This window comes from Halichoerus grypus, chromosome X (genome assembly GCF_964656455.1).
Source record: "Halichoerus grypus chromosome X, mHalGry1.hap1.1, whole genome shotgun sequence".
Taxonomy (NCBI): Eukaryota; Metazoa; Chordata; class Mammalia; order Carnivora; family Phocidae; genus Halichoerus; species Halichoerus grypus.
This window is the reverse complement of record NC_135727.1, coordinates 93,565,646-93,579,617: the sequence shown is the minus strand read 5'-3', so window position 1 is coordinate 93,579,617 and position 13,972 is coordinate 93,565,646. Positions and strand designations below refer to the sequence as shown.

At 36.0% G+C, this 13,972-nt stretch overlaps 1 protein-coding gene across 10 annotated transcripts in view; it reads left to right on the top strand.

Annotated features, from left to right (window-relative positions):
• KDM6A (lysine demethylase 6A) overlaps positions 1-13,972 on the top strand; it is a 201,420-nt gene that overhangs the window by 110,574 nt on the left and 76,874 nt on the right. For all 10 annotated transcript variants that reach the window (XR_013444622.1, XM_078064293.1, XM_078064296.1 and 7 more), the window contains 2 exons: positions 3,919-3,973; positions 8,338-8,372. Coding sequence is in view for 8 of the 10 variants with exons in the window: in XM_078064293.1 (XP_077920419.1) it covers positions 3,919-3,973; positions 8,338-8,372 (90 nt within the window). In the remaining 2 variants the exon portion in view is untranslated. The remainder of the gene's footprint in view (positions 1-3,918; positions 3,974-8,337; positions 8,373-13,972) is intronic.

Below are 13,972 nucleotides of genomic sequence, written 5' to 3'. Positions count from 1 at the left end.
TGGGAATATAGTTGAAGGGTTCTACAATTGAAAAGATTCGTGAGATAATCACAGACTATACAGCTAGAAGTAAAACAGTTTAAAGAGAAAGTCTTGAAACCTGAGTTTTATATGTTAATTACATGAATATAGATTCTCCTCCTCCAGTTAGAAATCAAGTTCCTTAATTTATATAAAGCAAAATGCTATGAAGTTATTTTGAAATAAAAGCTTTTAAAACAAAAGGTGACTTTGGTAATAAAGATGTCAACAGCAATTATTATGAATAGATCCTTTTTGTTAAGTTGGACCAGAAGTGCTCTATAAAAGAAAATCACTGTAACATTAAAAAAATGTGTTAGGTAAATCTTGCTTGGAAATTAATTTTCTATAGAATGCTTTCTGCCTTGAGGTTTGTATGTAGTCTTTGAAGGGCAGAAGCCTCTACCACATAGTAACTATTTCACACAGCAATAGTCAGTTTCAGTACTGCAGTATTTCCATGTGAGGCACAGATGTTTCCTAGTTGCTTCTGTTGGTTGCAGGGATGGGGGCTGGATATTTTACCATGGTATTTTCGGATCCTGGGGGCTGATTATTATAATTGATAGTCATTTCTGCTGGCTTATATGTTAATAGGTACATCTATTTTGCATCTGGTTTAAATATGAGAAATCAAACTGAGGTCATGTCATCCCCACCCCAGTCCCTCATCTCCCTTCAGTTTACTGGGAAGTGTATCCTTGTTTTTCTTTATATGGGGTAGTTTTATGTGGCTTTTCTTAGTTTCTTATACTTAGTAATTATTCTGTAAGTTCCTTCATTCTCACATGCATGTTTTTGAATATGTACTCTGTTGCCAAGTAATTTTTCTATATTGTTGCTGTTTGGAAATGTTTAATATTTCATGATGTTGTGGATTTGAAATGATACATCAGTGGCTTCATTGGTGCTTTTAAGATTGATTAATACTTACATAAATCATGGTCCAGAATTGCTTCTGCCAGGTTTCATTGCAGGAGCTTGCATATTGATAGATGAAATGTAGTCTAGGCAATTCAAATTCTGCATCTCTCTGCTCTTTGTGAGACATCATTGTAATAGTAAAACTAAAATACTGCCATCTTGAAGACTTTCTTTGCAGGTCAGTTTGTATCCTTTGATGGCTCAGTTAGGAAACGTCTGTCTTCTCTTCTCTACATATGCCAACAGGATAGATGAGACTCAGAAATGTCGTACAGTTGGAATGTGTGGATACTGCTGCACTTTTTGTCCACAGGAAGACAAGTGGTTATAAAGCACGCTTTGCTTTCATAGTGCTCACTTTTTATTTTCTTTATTGAGGTATAGTTGACATACAATGTTATGTTAGATTCAGGTATACAAATACTCTTTAAAAGAGTCTGATTTCTGTTGCTGTGGTAGCACACTAAAGGGACGTTTGAGTGTATACATCCAGTCTGCTTAGAAGGCCAGGGGAGAATAAAGGCAGTTCTTTGTTGTTTTGTTTTGTTTCCTTTTAATAAAAGCAGTTCCAGTTCTTAAAGTGTTCAGATGTTGGATTTTTTTTTTTTTTCCACTTAGTCAGCCATGACAAATAACTTTCACTTTTGTTTCATTGACGGTTGTATTCCTAGTGCCTGCATTGTCTTAAGGGCATTATAGATACTTGACAAACATTTGTTGAATGGATTAAATATTTAATATTTAAGGGTCATAGTCATTTTGTTAGTGGTTTGCCCATTCAGAATATTACAGCCCTTACATTTTAAAGAATACTGCAAATGTAGGCTTGCCTCATTATGCTTGTGCATTACAGACATTCATGAAGGAATATGATGGCTACCATGTTCATGCCAAACGATGCCTTCTGATCTTTCTTTCACTGTAACACTGGGTAGCTGACATTAGTTTATTTTTGTTAATTGAGGGTTCTAGTTGTCCAAGTGCAGCTTTGTTCATTCTGTATTGAAATATAGTACTGAAAGCTTGCTAATGATTATTTCTCTTGATAAAGTCTTCTTGAGTTTATATCTAGTTGTCATTATGCATGTCAATTTTCAGTTTGTCCAGTAGTTATAAAAAATACAACTATTTAGATATTTGAATTGTGGTCAGGAACGAGCTTATTGTCAATTTTTAAAAAAGGGTTTATACTTTGGCTATTGATTACTTTTAATGATAAAATCTTGTAGGGACTCAGAAAATCTAAATGTACATATATGGAAATATTTTTTAGAAGAGTTCAGAGAGATTTACTTTTTTTATACTAAGGATTTTATGCCAACTCTAGTACTTGTTTTCTTCTTAGTTTATATACCAGGTTTAATGTTGATAAAGTAGATGGATGTCAAATGTTACCCAGTGTTCTTTTTTTTTTTAAAGATTTTATTTATTCATTTTAGACACAGAGATGCAGAGAGAGAGAGAGAGCATGAGCAGGGAGAGAGGCAGAGGGAGAGGGAGAAGCAGGCTCCCTGCTGAGCCAGGAGCCCGATGCGGGGCTCTATCCCAGGACCCCGGGATCATGACCTGAGCCGAAGGCAGACGCCCAACCATCTGAGCCACCCAGGCGCCCCTACCCAGTGTTTTTTTTTTTTTTTTTTTAAAGATTTTATTTATTCATTTGAGACACAGAGATACAGAGAGAGAGCATGAGCAGTGGGAGAGGCAGAGGGAGGGGGAGAAGCAGACTCCCCGCTGAGCCAGGAGCCCGATGTGGGGCTCGATCCCAGGACCCTGAGATCATGACCTGAGCTGAAGGCAGACGCTTAACCATCTGAGCCACCCAGGCACCCCACCTACCCAGTGTTCTTGATCGTGATTTGTGTTCTTAGAAATTAGTGTTATCCATTGAATTTTAACATGTATTTTTCAGGCAGGATGATAACGATGTTATTATACATAGATATTGTAAACTATTAGTGGTTGAATATTGCCTACACATATAATAGTACATGCATTCTAAAAAGATAATTATATTTCATAGATGAACTTCAACACAGGCTATTTGATGCATTCTTGGTAGTATTTCATAGTTTTAAAAGGCACCAAATACAGGGGCACCTAGGTGGCTTAGTTGGTTAAGCATCTGCCTTCGGCTCAGGTCATGATGTCAGGGTCCTGGGATCAAGCCCTGTGTCGGGCTCCCTGCTCAGCAGGGAGTTTGCTTCTCCTTCTCCCTCTCCCTCCCCCAGCTTGTTTTCTCTCTCTCTCTCTCACAAATAAATAAAATCTTAAAAAAAAAAAGAAGGCACCAAATACAATGATTATTGAAGAATCAGTAAGGGCAGATAGTTTTACCCTTTATTGTCATAGTATTTCATTTGTTTCTAAAGTTGTCTCATTTGAGATAAGCAGTGGTATTCTGACATTAATACCATTGAACTTTTACTTTGTTTTTAAAGTAATGATTATTTTTTAAATTTTTTTTTTAAAGATTTTATTTATTTATTTGACAGAGAGAGACACAGCGAGAGAGGGAGCACAAGTGGGGGGAGTGGGAGAGGGAGAAGCAGGCTTCCTGTGGATCAAGGAGCCCAATGCGGGGCTCGATCCCAGGACCCTGGGATCGTGACCTGAGCCGAAGGCAGACGCTTAACGACTGAGCCACCCAGGCGCCCCATGATTAAACTATTTTAACTGCTCTATAACTGATACTATTTACTTGAAGACTTTTTCTGAAGCTTTTTTCATATAAACAAAATTATACATAGGATAACTTGATTAAGTTAATTCTCCATTCTCAGCTGTCTCAAGAAAGTAACCCAACAGCCTGTTATCAGCAATAAATGTACAAAGTAATTCTAGTTGGTTGTCTAGTATGTTTTATTTGCATAGCGTAGTTTCATGATTATGTTAGACTTTACGTACCTGAAAATTAAGACACATTTATATGACTGAATTTAGTGCACTGATTTTCTCATTCTTTTCTTGCAGCATTTTCAGTTAGCTTTGGTTGACTGCAATCCCTGCACTTTGTCCAATGCTGAAAGTAAGTATTTTTAAGTAATAGTTTTCTACATGTATTCAGATCACCTCATGGCAAATAATTAGTAATGATGATGATGATGATGATGATAGTGAAAGTCCTGTGTAATTTTTCTTTTGGAATTGTTGGATCTAACTGTATTGGTTGCCATGGCTACTTGTACAAATGGAACATGTGAGACCAGTTATTGTGAACAGCCTGTGTCTAAAATAGATACGCCAGTGAACTGGGTTGTTGAATTAAAATTGTCTGCACTAATGAACAAGATTGATTATTTGTGCAATAATTATATTGTAGATGACTTGGGGGATTAAAAGCAGGGTTTGCCAGTCTTTAAGGAAAAATGCATATGCAAAGATTCTTAAGTGATAGCTCACTGATTCCTGCTGTGTGGTATTAAAATTATTGATAATTATGAAAACATTCTTTGAATTTTTTTATTCTACTTTTACATATCATATATAAAGTTTGAAGTGACATTTTTCAATTAATTAAAGAATGTGAGAAATATGTTCTGCTACAGTGGTTTTTTTTCGGACAGTTATTTTCTGCTTCTGTGTATGTTTCTTTCCAAAAGCAGATTGGTTTATGATGTGTTTATCAATAAGTAAGTGTTGGCATACTTAGTGTAATAGTAGCCAATAAAAGTTTTAAGGATATTCATTGGGTTCAAGCTGGATTTCTTTAAAACTTTCTTTCTTGAAAAATATGTATAAAAAGTTGAATCATTCTTAATGAAAATTTAAGGTCAAAGGATTCTAGGTTTGAGAAAGTATTTTGCTCTAAGTGACTCATGCTCTAACCCTAGAGGATGGCGTTAAGTGAAAATAGCGTCAGTGTTAAAAATGCCTAAGAAAATGATGGAATATATGAAAAGGTTATAGAAATTAGGATGTAACTTGCTATTACATGAATTATGACATGGTGTGGATTAAATCATCATCTAAACTGGACCAATTATCTCATACTGCTACTAGAAGCAATTTCCTGAGAAAACATAAAAGATTTCTATTTTCTTTAAATGAAACTGATCAGTGTATTTGCAGAATAAATGGTGGGAAGGTAACAAGTGCAGCAGTATTTTAGTTTCTAAGGTGAGGTTAGGATTAGACAAAATTTAATGCATTGATACACTTTCATTAAAATCTTAATTTATACTTTTTCCTAATTATACAGGAATAAGAAAACAGCTCCTTTTCATTTGATTGATTATATCTAGTACCTTAAAGCAAACTCTCATAACTAATATGTCAGTTTGAATGATAACTTCTGAGGGATGTTTCATAAATGTCAAACTAAATATTTTGGTAAATCCTCATTTTATTCTACCCTGTTGAGGTTAAATCTCAGTTGTAGGTCGTTGCTCTTGCTTGAGAGGAAAACACCTACATCTGTAGAATGAGCACCATTGGGCAGAAAACTTCCTGTTGAACGTGAAGAGGATGATTTGAACCGTAATGAATACATCTTCAAGTTTACTATGTCTCTGTTGGTTGTTGAGAAAGGAAATAGGAGGGAGTGTGACCAACATCCTGTTTTGCCCAGGACTGAGGAGTTTGCCTGGACTCAGGACTTTCTGTGCTACAACGCTGGTTACTGTGATGGAAGGGAACATGCTTCATTTAGAGACATTAGGCCATTATAGTTCAGTTGATTTGGGTAGTTTATTTTAGGCTGTCTGCATGATTACATGATAACCACGGTAATGGCTAATGTCTCACAGAGCACTAACAAATGTAGACTACCTACTTTGAGCCAGACATTATTACAATTTAAGTACCAGGCTCTTATTATCTTTGCAAAGCTTATTTCTCTTTGAATTTTTAACGTCATCACCTATTTGTGTATGCCACAGACCTTGACTATTCTTTGAAATCTTACATATTACTTTGTGATACTACAAAGATCAGAAGATTATAGAAAGGATTAAGTAAGCTTTTAAAAAACATCTATATGAGATATTTCTCTTATGGCACAATTCATTTATGCAATTAAAAAGTAAGTAGATACACTTACTGCTTCTAGAGCTTTTTAAGAGGGATTAATTACAGTTGGTGTTTTAAAAGTAGAATTGTGGTGATGTGAGACTTCATTATATGATGGCCCCTTGTGATAAAATTGTTTTCTCTAGATTTAATTAATTCTTTTCATTCTAAAAATAATGTATAGTTTCTGAATAAAGTTTAATTTCAGAACCTTTTATAGCAGTATTTGTTAAAAATTTCCACTTTGAGACTTAGCCAAGTGGAGCTTTTTCTTAGTTGTATGGTTATGTTCCTCTTGAAGAGGACTTCTAAGAATTTAAATATGTGATAATTTTCACACTACAAAAGATGGCACTGTATTTAGTAATTCATTGCGTAGGAAAGCCCTAGATGGAGGGAGGGCCTAGGGACTGAGCTTGGAGGAAGTTTGGGGTGGTGGTAGGATGCTAGCTAGTTGCTGTTCTTTTCTTCTTTCTCACCTTTGTTAGAGAAGTAAGAAGATCAGGGGAAATGAGCATAGATTTTTCATCTCTTTCTCAGTCTCCTTCCATTGATGTAGTGAGGTAAGATTTGGAAATAGAATCTCAAGGGAGGGCTGTGTTGGAAAAGGGGAATGGAAAATAAAAGCCCTCAGCAGATGCAGGCAGAGGGGATATCTATATATGTAGAACTTTTATTTATTTATTTATTTATTTATTTATTTAACAGAGAGAGACACAGCGAGAGAGGGAACACAAGCAGGGGGGAGTGGGAGAGGGAGAAGGAGAAGCAGGCTTCCAGCAGAGCAGGGAGCCCGATGCGGGGCTCGATCCCAGGACCCTGGGATCATGACCTGAGCCGAAGGCAGATGCTTAACGACTGAGCCACCCAGGCGCCCTATATATGTAGAGCTTTTATTGTTTTTATGTGTTTTTCACAAAAAGCTGATTGTAATCTTCTAAAGATATTTTTATTTTGCCTCGTCTCTGATTAAACATGTAATATTTAACGATTTATGGAGAGATGTAGTTTTACTTTTGATCTAAAAATGTTGTATTTTAAAGTTCATATATTTTGTTTTATTCTTTATGGTTATTTAGTTTAGTTCTTCCCAGATGCTAGTCTAGAACAGGTATAAGAATCTCTTGCAGAACTGATTTAAAAAGACAGCTTTCCAGGCCACGCTGCAGGCTCACTGAATCATAATCTCAGGAATCTCTATTTTTTTTTTTTTAAAGATTTTATTTATTTATCTGACAGAGAGAGACAGGGAGGGAGAGTGGGAGTGAGAGAGGGAGAAGCAGGCTTCCCGCTGAGCAAGGAGCCCGAAATGAGGAAATGGGGCTTGATCTCAAGACCCTGGGATCATGACCTGAGCCAAAGCAGACGCATAACGACTGAGCCACCCAGGCACCCCAGGAATCTCTATTTTTAACAAGCCTCCCAGGTGAATCTTACAGTTAGAGGAATGAATCAGTGAGAGAGTTAGTTCATGGTGCATCCAGCAGTGAATACTTGACGGTAGTCCTGTGGACCTTGTTTTTAAAGATCCACATCAACATTTTTGCATATAAATTTGAAAGGTGTAAATCCAGCTGGGAAATCCAGGTAGTTAGAACATTAAAAAGAGAGTTGTCATTGAAGAATGAAAATTATAGTATTGAAGTAGCTAGAATCCAATTTTGATTCCTGGTTCATTGTTGCTTTTGTTGAATCATTCATACTTTGGTGTTGGTATCAGGGAGAGCTGCAAACAAAAGCTAAAATATATTCTTACTTGATTTTCAAGACATATTTGTTAATCTTGGGACTGTTTACTATTCTTGCCTTCTAAGTGGTTTTTGACTTTTTTTTTCTTAATTCTGAAGAACCGATAGAGAAATGCAACAATTCATTTCCTCTGTATGTTATTTCCAGCATCATCCTGCTTTATGACTTTTTTATAAATGTTGTTATGAAATGTGGTATAAGGAATTAGAGGCTTTCTTTGGTTTTTATATGTTTTTTTATCATATATTGACTTTACTATATTTTATTGTCTTGGAACTCAGTTTTTAAATACCATGTTTTGAAATGCATAGATTATAGGAGTTTTCTATATTTGCTTCATCTTGCAGTTTTGAACTTTGTAAGGCGTATACTCACTTGCTATAGATTTTAATGTTCATTTTAATAATTACACTGACAAAATTTGATAGTGAGCAACAGTGAATACATGTGGCGTCTTATGTTGATGTTCTTTAGTGTGTTTGCTTGTATATTTTTTTATTAAAAATAAAAGTTATGTCTCGTTAAATCTGTATAGTGTAGATTGTGCTTATGTTTGACATTTTATATTCTTACTTAATTTACCCCAAACACTATTATATTGTTATTGATTTTTATTTTCCATCATCTTTGCAGTTCAATTTCACATTGCCCACTTATATGAAACCCAGGTAAGTGTTTTAACTTACCTTACTTAAAGTGATCACCCATATCATTGTAAGTAAAGTCAGACATACATAAAATTTAATGGGATTCTGGGCATTATCTCCTTCATGTATTTTATACTCATTAAATGTGATCAAGATTTTGTGTAGTGAAACAGTACTTGCTATGTATGAGGAAGTTTCATTTAATATGTTTTGCCTCTAAACTTGAACTATCTGCAGCCTTAAATGATTTAAGATTTCTCTTATTCTTGATGTGGAATGACTTTCTTTGCAAAATGTTCATAGATAGTTGTTATAACGCATTTTTTTAGTTTTACTTTTTCTTACAATTGAACTATCCCTTCCATGTGTCACCATTTGAAAGGCGTATTAGAGTTACCTCTTGATCTCAATCCTTTTAAGGTTGCTATACTTAACAAAACCTTTTCAGTTTAATTTTAGAACATTTTGTTTTTGTGTATGGAAGATTTTGCTAAGTGTGTGATAAAAGGTATAACATATAGACATTTATTTTTGACCGTGGGATGGAAAATCAGTTATAAGTTGGTATGAGAGTAAAATATTAAATAGTAATCGGAGTTTACCTGAAACATAAATTTAATAACCACTTTTTGGGGAAAAAAAAATACTGTTAACGTTTGTACATATATTTTGTAAGGTCTCTTTAGTTTCAGGGCTATCATGGGGTGCTTGAAAAAATTAACATCGGATTCCTGGACACTTCATCTGCTGAGCCCCCCCCCCACATGTGTGCCCACTGAATAAGAATTTATGCACACTCAAGTTTGGATACCCTACTAATCTAGGGATTTTATCCACCTTGAGAAGATGCATATAAGAATTACATCACCTTGTGGATCAGAGTCTTTACCTGCCAGTGCTAATCCTAGCCTCCTGCCAACTGCTGGTTTTTGCCAAATCAGCAAAGGCCTCAGGGTGAAAGCAGCTACAGAAATCCCCTCCCTCTCCAAAGTTGTTCTTTCCTTGGAGTCTTCACTCCTTCTGTTATTACCTCAGAACTTTCTGCTGCCTTCAAAATGAGAAGTTCTGTTTTTTTCCCCCTAAAATTTTCTAGTTCTTAGTGAGATTAGTGGTCCGTTACTAGCTGAAGCAGAAGTTTTCTCACTTTTATTTTTTATTTTTTTAATTTAGTTTTTTGAGAGGAGGGGGAGAGAGAGAGAGGAGGGGAGGGGCAGAGGAGGAGAGAGAGAGAATCTGAAGCAAGCTGCTCCAGGCCTAGCATGGAGGCTGACGTGGGGCTTGATCTCACGACCCAGAGATGGTGACCTGAGCCAAAACCAAGAGTTGGGTGCTTAACTCACTGAGCCACCCAGGTGCCCCATTCTCACCTTTATTTTTATTTCTTTAATTTTTTTAAAGATTTTATTTATTTATTCATGAGAGACAGAGAGAGGCAGAGGCAGGCTCCCCGCAGAGCAGGGAGCCTGATGTGGGACTCTGAACCAGGACCCTGGGATCATGACCTGAGCTGAAGGCAGATACTTAACCAACTGAGCCACCCAGGCACCTTTTCACCTTTATTTTTAAGAGTTTTTGCTGGTGGTGGAATTCTATTTTATTATCTCATTTGATCACTTTAAAATTTACATTCCATTGTCTTCTAGCTTTCATTGTTTCTGATGAGAAGTTGTCTTTTGGTGTTAATCTTTTAACCTTGTGAAGGTACTATGGGGACAGGGCCCTCCTTCCACTGATTCTTTCATTTGGTAAATTTTAGTTCCCGTTAAGATTAAACAAAACAAAACGAGAAGAACAAAATTTATGGCAAGCAGAGTATATAATTATTAGATGACAGAAGATGGACACTGTAAGCATATGAAAAGATTGAAAAATCTCTATTCTAGTACTTATAACAAGGGTTTTCATTTTCAGGTAAAAATTTAAGAAAAGCAAAAATGTCTCCCTCCCTCCCTAGCTAGCAGTAGAAAGTTACTTTTTATACTTCAGCTGATTTATATGAATATTTATTTATGAATATGGAATTATAAAATGTAAATTTAAGTAGTCATATATGGTTAGTGGCTACTGCTAGGTAACCAAATAGTTCAGTGAAAGTTTCTTTATATAGAAAGTCTTCCTGCTAATAAATGTAGAAATAATTTAGTATCACTTTACAAACCCTGAGGGCCCTGTTGCCACATTACCGTCACAGTATTAAACAATAAGACCATAATTAAGACCAAAGTGAGGGAATACTTTTTTAACAAGAGTGGTTAAGGAAGGCCTCTCTGAGCAAGAGCTATTTGGGCTGAGTCCTGAATGGAGAGAAGGAGCCAGTGATAAAAAATCATTTGGGGCTGATGGAGTGCCTGTGTGTTGCTGGGTCATTCTAATAAAGAGGTGTTACCAACTACAATGGCGTTGTGGTACTGAGTTTATGTTCGAAAGACAAAAAGGAGGCCTATCGTAGAGATGGAGGTGCAGGGTTTTTTTGTTTGTTTCTTTAAAAATTTTTTAGTTAAATTTAATCATAAATCTGGGTTGGGGTTATTTTATTTTTCAGCTTTATTGAAGTGCAATTGACAAATAAAATTGTAAGATATACTGCTCAATGTGATGATTTGATACACATATATATAGTGAAAGGATTTCTCCCATCAAGTTAATTAACATACCCATCACCTCATATATCGTCCCCCCCAAGATCCTGTATATACATGATACCAAACAGTATTTGTCTTTCTTTGTCTGGCTTATTTCACTTAGCATAATGCCCTCCACATTCATCCATGTTATTGCAAATGACAGGATTTTCCTTCCTTTTTAAGGCTGTAATACTATTCTATTATATTTATATACCACAATTTCTTGACCCATCTTTCTTTTTTTAAGGTTTTATTTATTTGAGAGAGAGAGAGAGAGCACAAGTTGGGGGGAAAGGGGAGATGGAGAAGCAGACTTCTCACTAGGAGCTGGATGTGGGGCCCAGTCCCAGGCCCCCAAGATCATGAACTGACCTAAAGGCAGACGCTTAACCAACTGAGCCACCCAGATGCCCCTTTCTTGATCCATCTTTTGACAGATACTTAAACATTGTTTCCATATCTTGGCTATTATCAGTAAAGCTGCATTGAACATGGGAATACAGATACCTCTTTGAGATGTGTTTTTTGAGATATGTTTTGAGATATGGTTTTGTTTCCTTTGAAAATACACCCACAAGTGGGATTGCTGGATGATACGGTACTTCTCTTTAGGTATGGATAATTTTAATGGAATGCCATCTCCCACACACCTGTTCTTACTAGATTTAAAAATTAGATTCTCAGGTTTCTGTGTATATTATCATACCATCTCTAAATAAAGTTAATTTTGTTCCTTTGTATAATGTCATATGTCCAAGTAAATGTATTAAGAATTATTCCTGGAAAGTTGTATCAGTTATTTTTTTATGTTTTTATTTAAATTCCAGTTAGCATACAGTGTAATATTAGTTTCAGGTATACAATATAGTGATTCAACACTTCCCATTCATCACCCAGTGCCCATCACGGCAAGTGCACTCCTTAATCCCCATCACCTATTTAACCCATTCCCCCCCACCTCCCTTATGGTAACCATCAGTTTGTTCTCTAAAGTTAAGTCTGTTTCTTGGTTTGCCTCTCTTTTTTTACCCTTTGCTCTTTTGTTTCTTAAATTCCACATATGAGTGAAATCATCTGGTATTTGTCTTTTTCTGACTCACTTATTTCACTTAGCGTAATACTCTCTAGCTCCATCCACATCGTTGCAAATGGCAAGATTTCATTCTCTTTTATGACTGAATAATATTCCCTAGTATATATATACCACATCTTCATTCATCAGTTGATGCACACTTGGGCCGTTTCCATAATTTGGCTATTGTAGATAATGTTGCTATAAACATAGGGGTGCATGTATCCCTTTGAATTCGTATTATTCCTTGGGTAAATACCCAGTAGTGCAATTACTAGATCGTAGGGTAGTTCTGTTTTTAACTTGTTGAGGAACCTCCATACTGTTCTCCACAGTGTCTGCACCAGTTTGCATTTCCACCACCAGTGTAAGAAAAAGGTTCCCATTTAACCACATCTCACCAACACCTGTTGTTTCTCATGTTACTGGTTTTAGCCATTCTGACAGGTTTGAGGTGATATTGTAGTTTTGATTTGCATTTCCCTGATGATGAGTGATGTCGAGCATCTTTTCATGTGTCTGTTGGCTACTTGCATGTCTTCATTGGAAAAATGTCTATTCATGTTTTCTGCACATTGTTTTAATTGGATTATTTGGGTTTGGGGTGGCTATTGTATAAGATCTTTGTATAGTTTGGATACTAACCCTTTATCAGATATGTCCTTTGCAAATATCTTCTCCCATTCCATAGGTTGCCTTTTAGTTTTGATGATTGTTTCCTTTGCTGTGCAGAGCTTTTTATTTTGATACAGTCCCAGTAGTTCATTTTTGCTTTTGTTTCCCTTGCCTCAGGAGACCTATCTAGAAAAAAGTTGCTGTGGCTGATGTCAAAGAAATTACTGCCTGTGCTTTCTTCAAGGACTTTCATGGTTTCATATCTCATTTTAGGTCTTTAATCCATTTTGAGTTTATTTTTGTGTGTAATGAAAGAGAATGGTCCAGGTTCATTCTTTTGCATGTTGTTGTTCAGTTTTCCCAATACCATTTGTTGAAGAGACAGTCTTTTTCCCATTGGCTATTCCTTCCTGCTTTGTTGAAGGTTAATTGGCCATATAACTGTAGGTTCGTTTCTGGGTTTTCTGTTCTGTTTTATTGATCTATGTGTCTATTTTTGTGCCAGTACCGTAGTGTTTTGATTACTGAAGCTTTGTAATATAGCTTGAAGTCTCTAACTGTGATGCCTCCTGCTTTTCTTTTTCAAGGTTGCTTTGGTAATTTAGGGTGTTTTGTGGTTCCATGCAAATTTTAGGATTGTTTGTTCTACCTCTGTGGAAAAATGCTGGCATTTTGATAGGGATTGCTTTAATTGTGTGGATTGCTTTGGGTAATACAGGCATTTTAACAGTTTTTGTTCTTCCAGTACATGAGCATGGAATGTCTTTCCATTTCTTTGTGTCATCTTCAGTTTCTTTCATTAGTGGTTTATAGTTTTCAGAGTACGGGTCTTTCACCTCTTTGGTTAGGTTTATACCTTAGGTATCTTGTGGTTTTTGGTGCAGTCGTAAATGGGATTGATTCCTCAATTTCTCTTTCTTCTGCTTCGTTGTTGCATAGAAATGCAACAGATTTCTGTACATTGCTTTAGTATCCTACAACTTTACTGAATTTGTTTATCAATTCCAGCAGTTTTTTGGTGGAGTCTTTGGGTTTTCTATATATTATATCAGGTCATCTGCAAATAGTGAAAGTTTGACTTCTTCCTTGCCAATTTGGATACCTTTTATTTATTTTTGTTGTCTGGTTCCTGTGACTAAGACTTCCAGTACCATGTTGAATAAAAGTGGTGAGAGTGGACATTCCTGTCTTATTCCTGATTGTAGAAGTGAAGCTCTCAGTTTTTCCCCGTTTAGGATGATGTTAAATGTGGGTGTTTTCATATATGGCCTTTATTATGTTGGGGTATTCCCTCTAAACCTGCTTTTTTA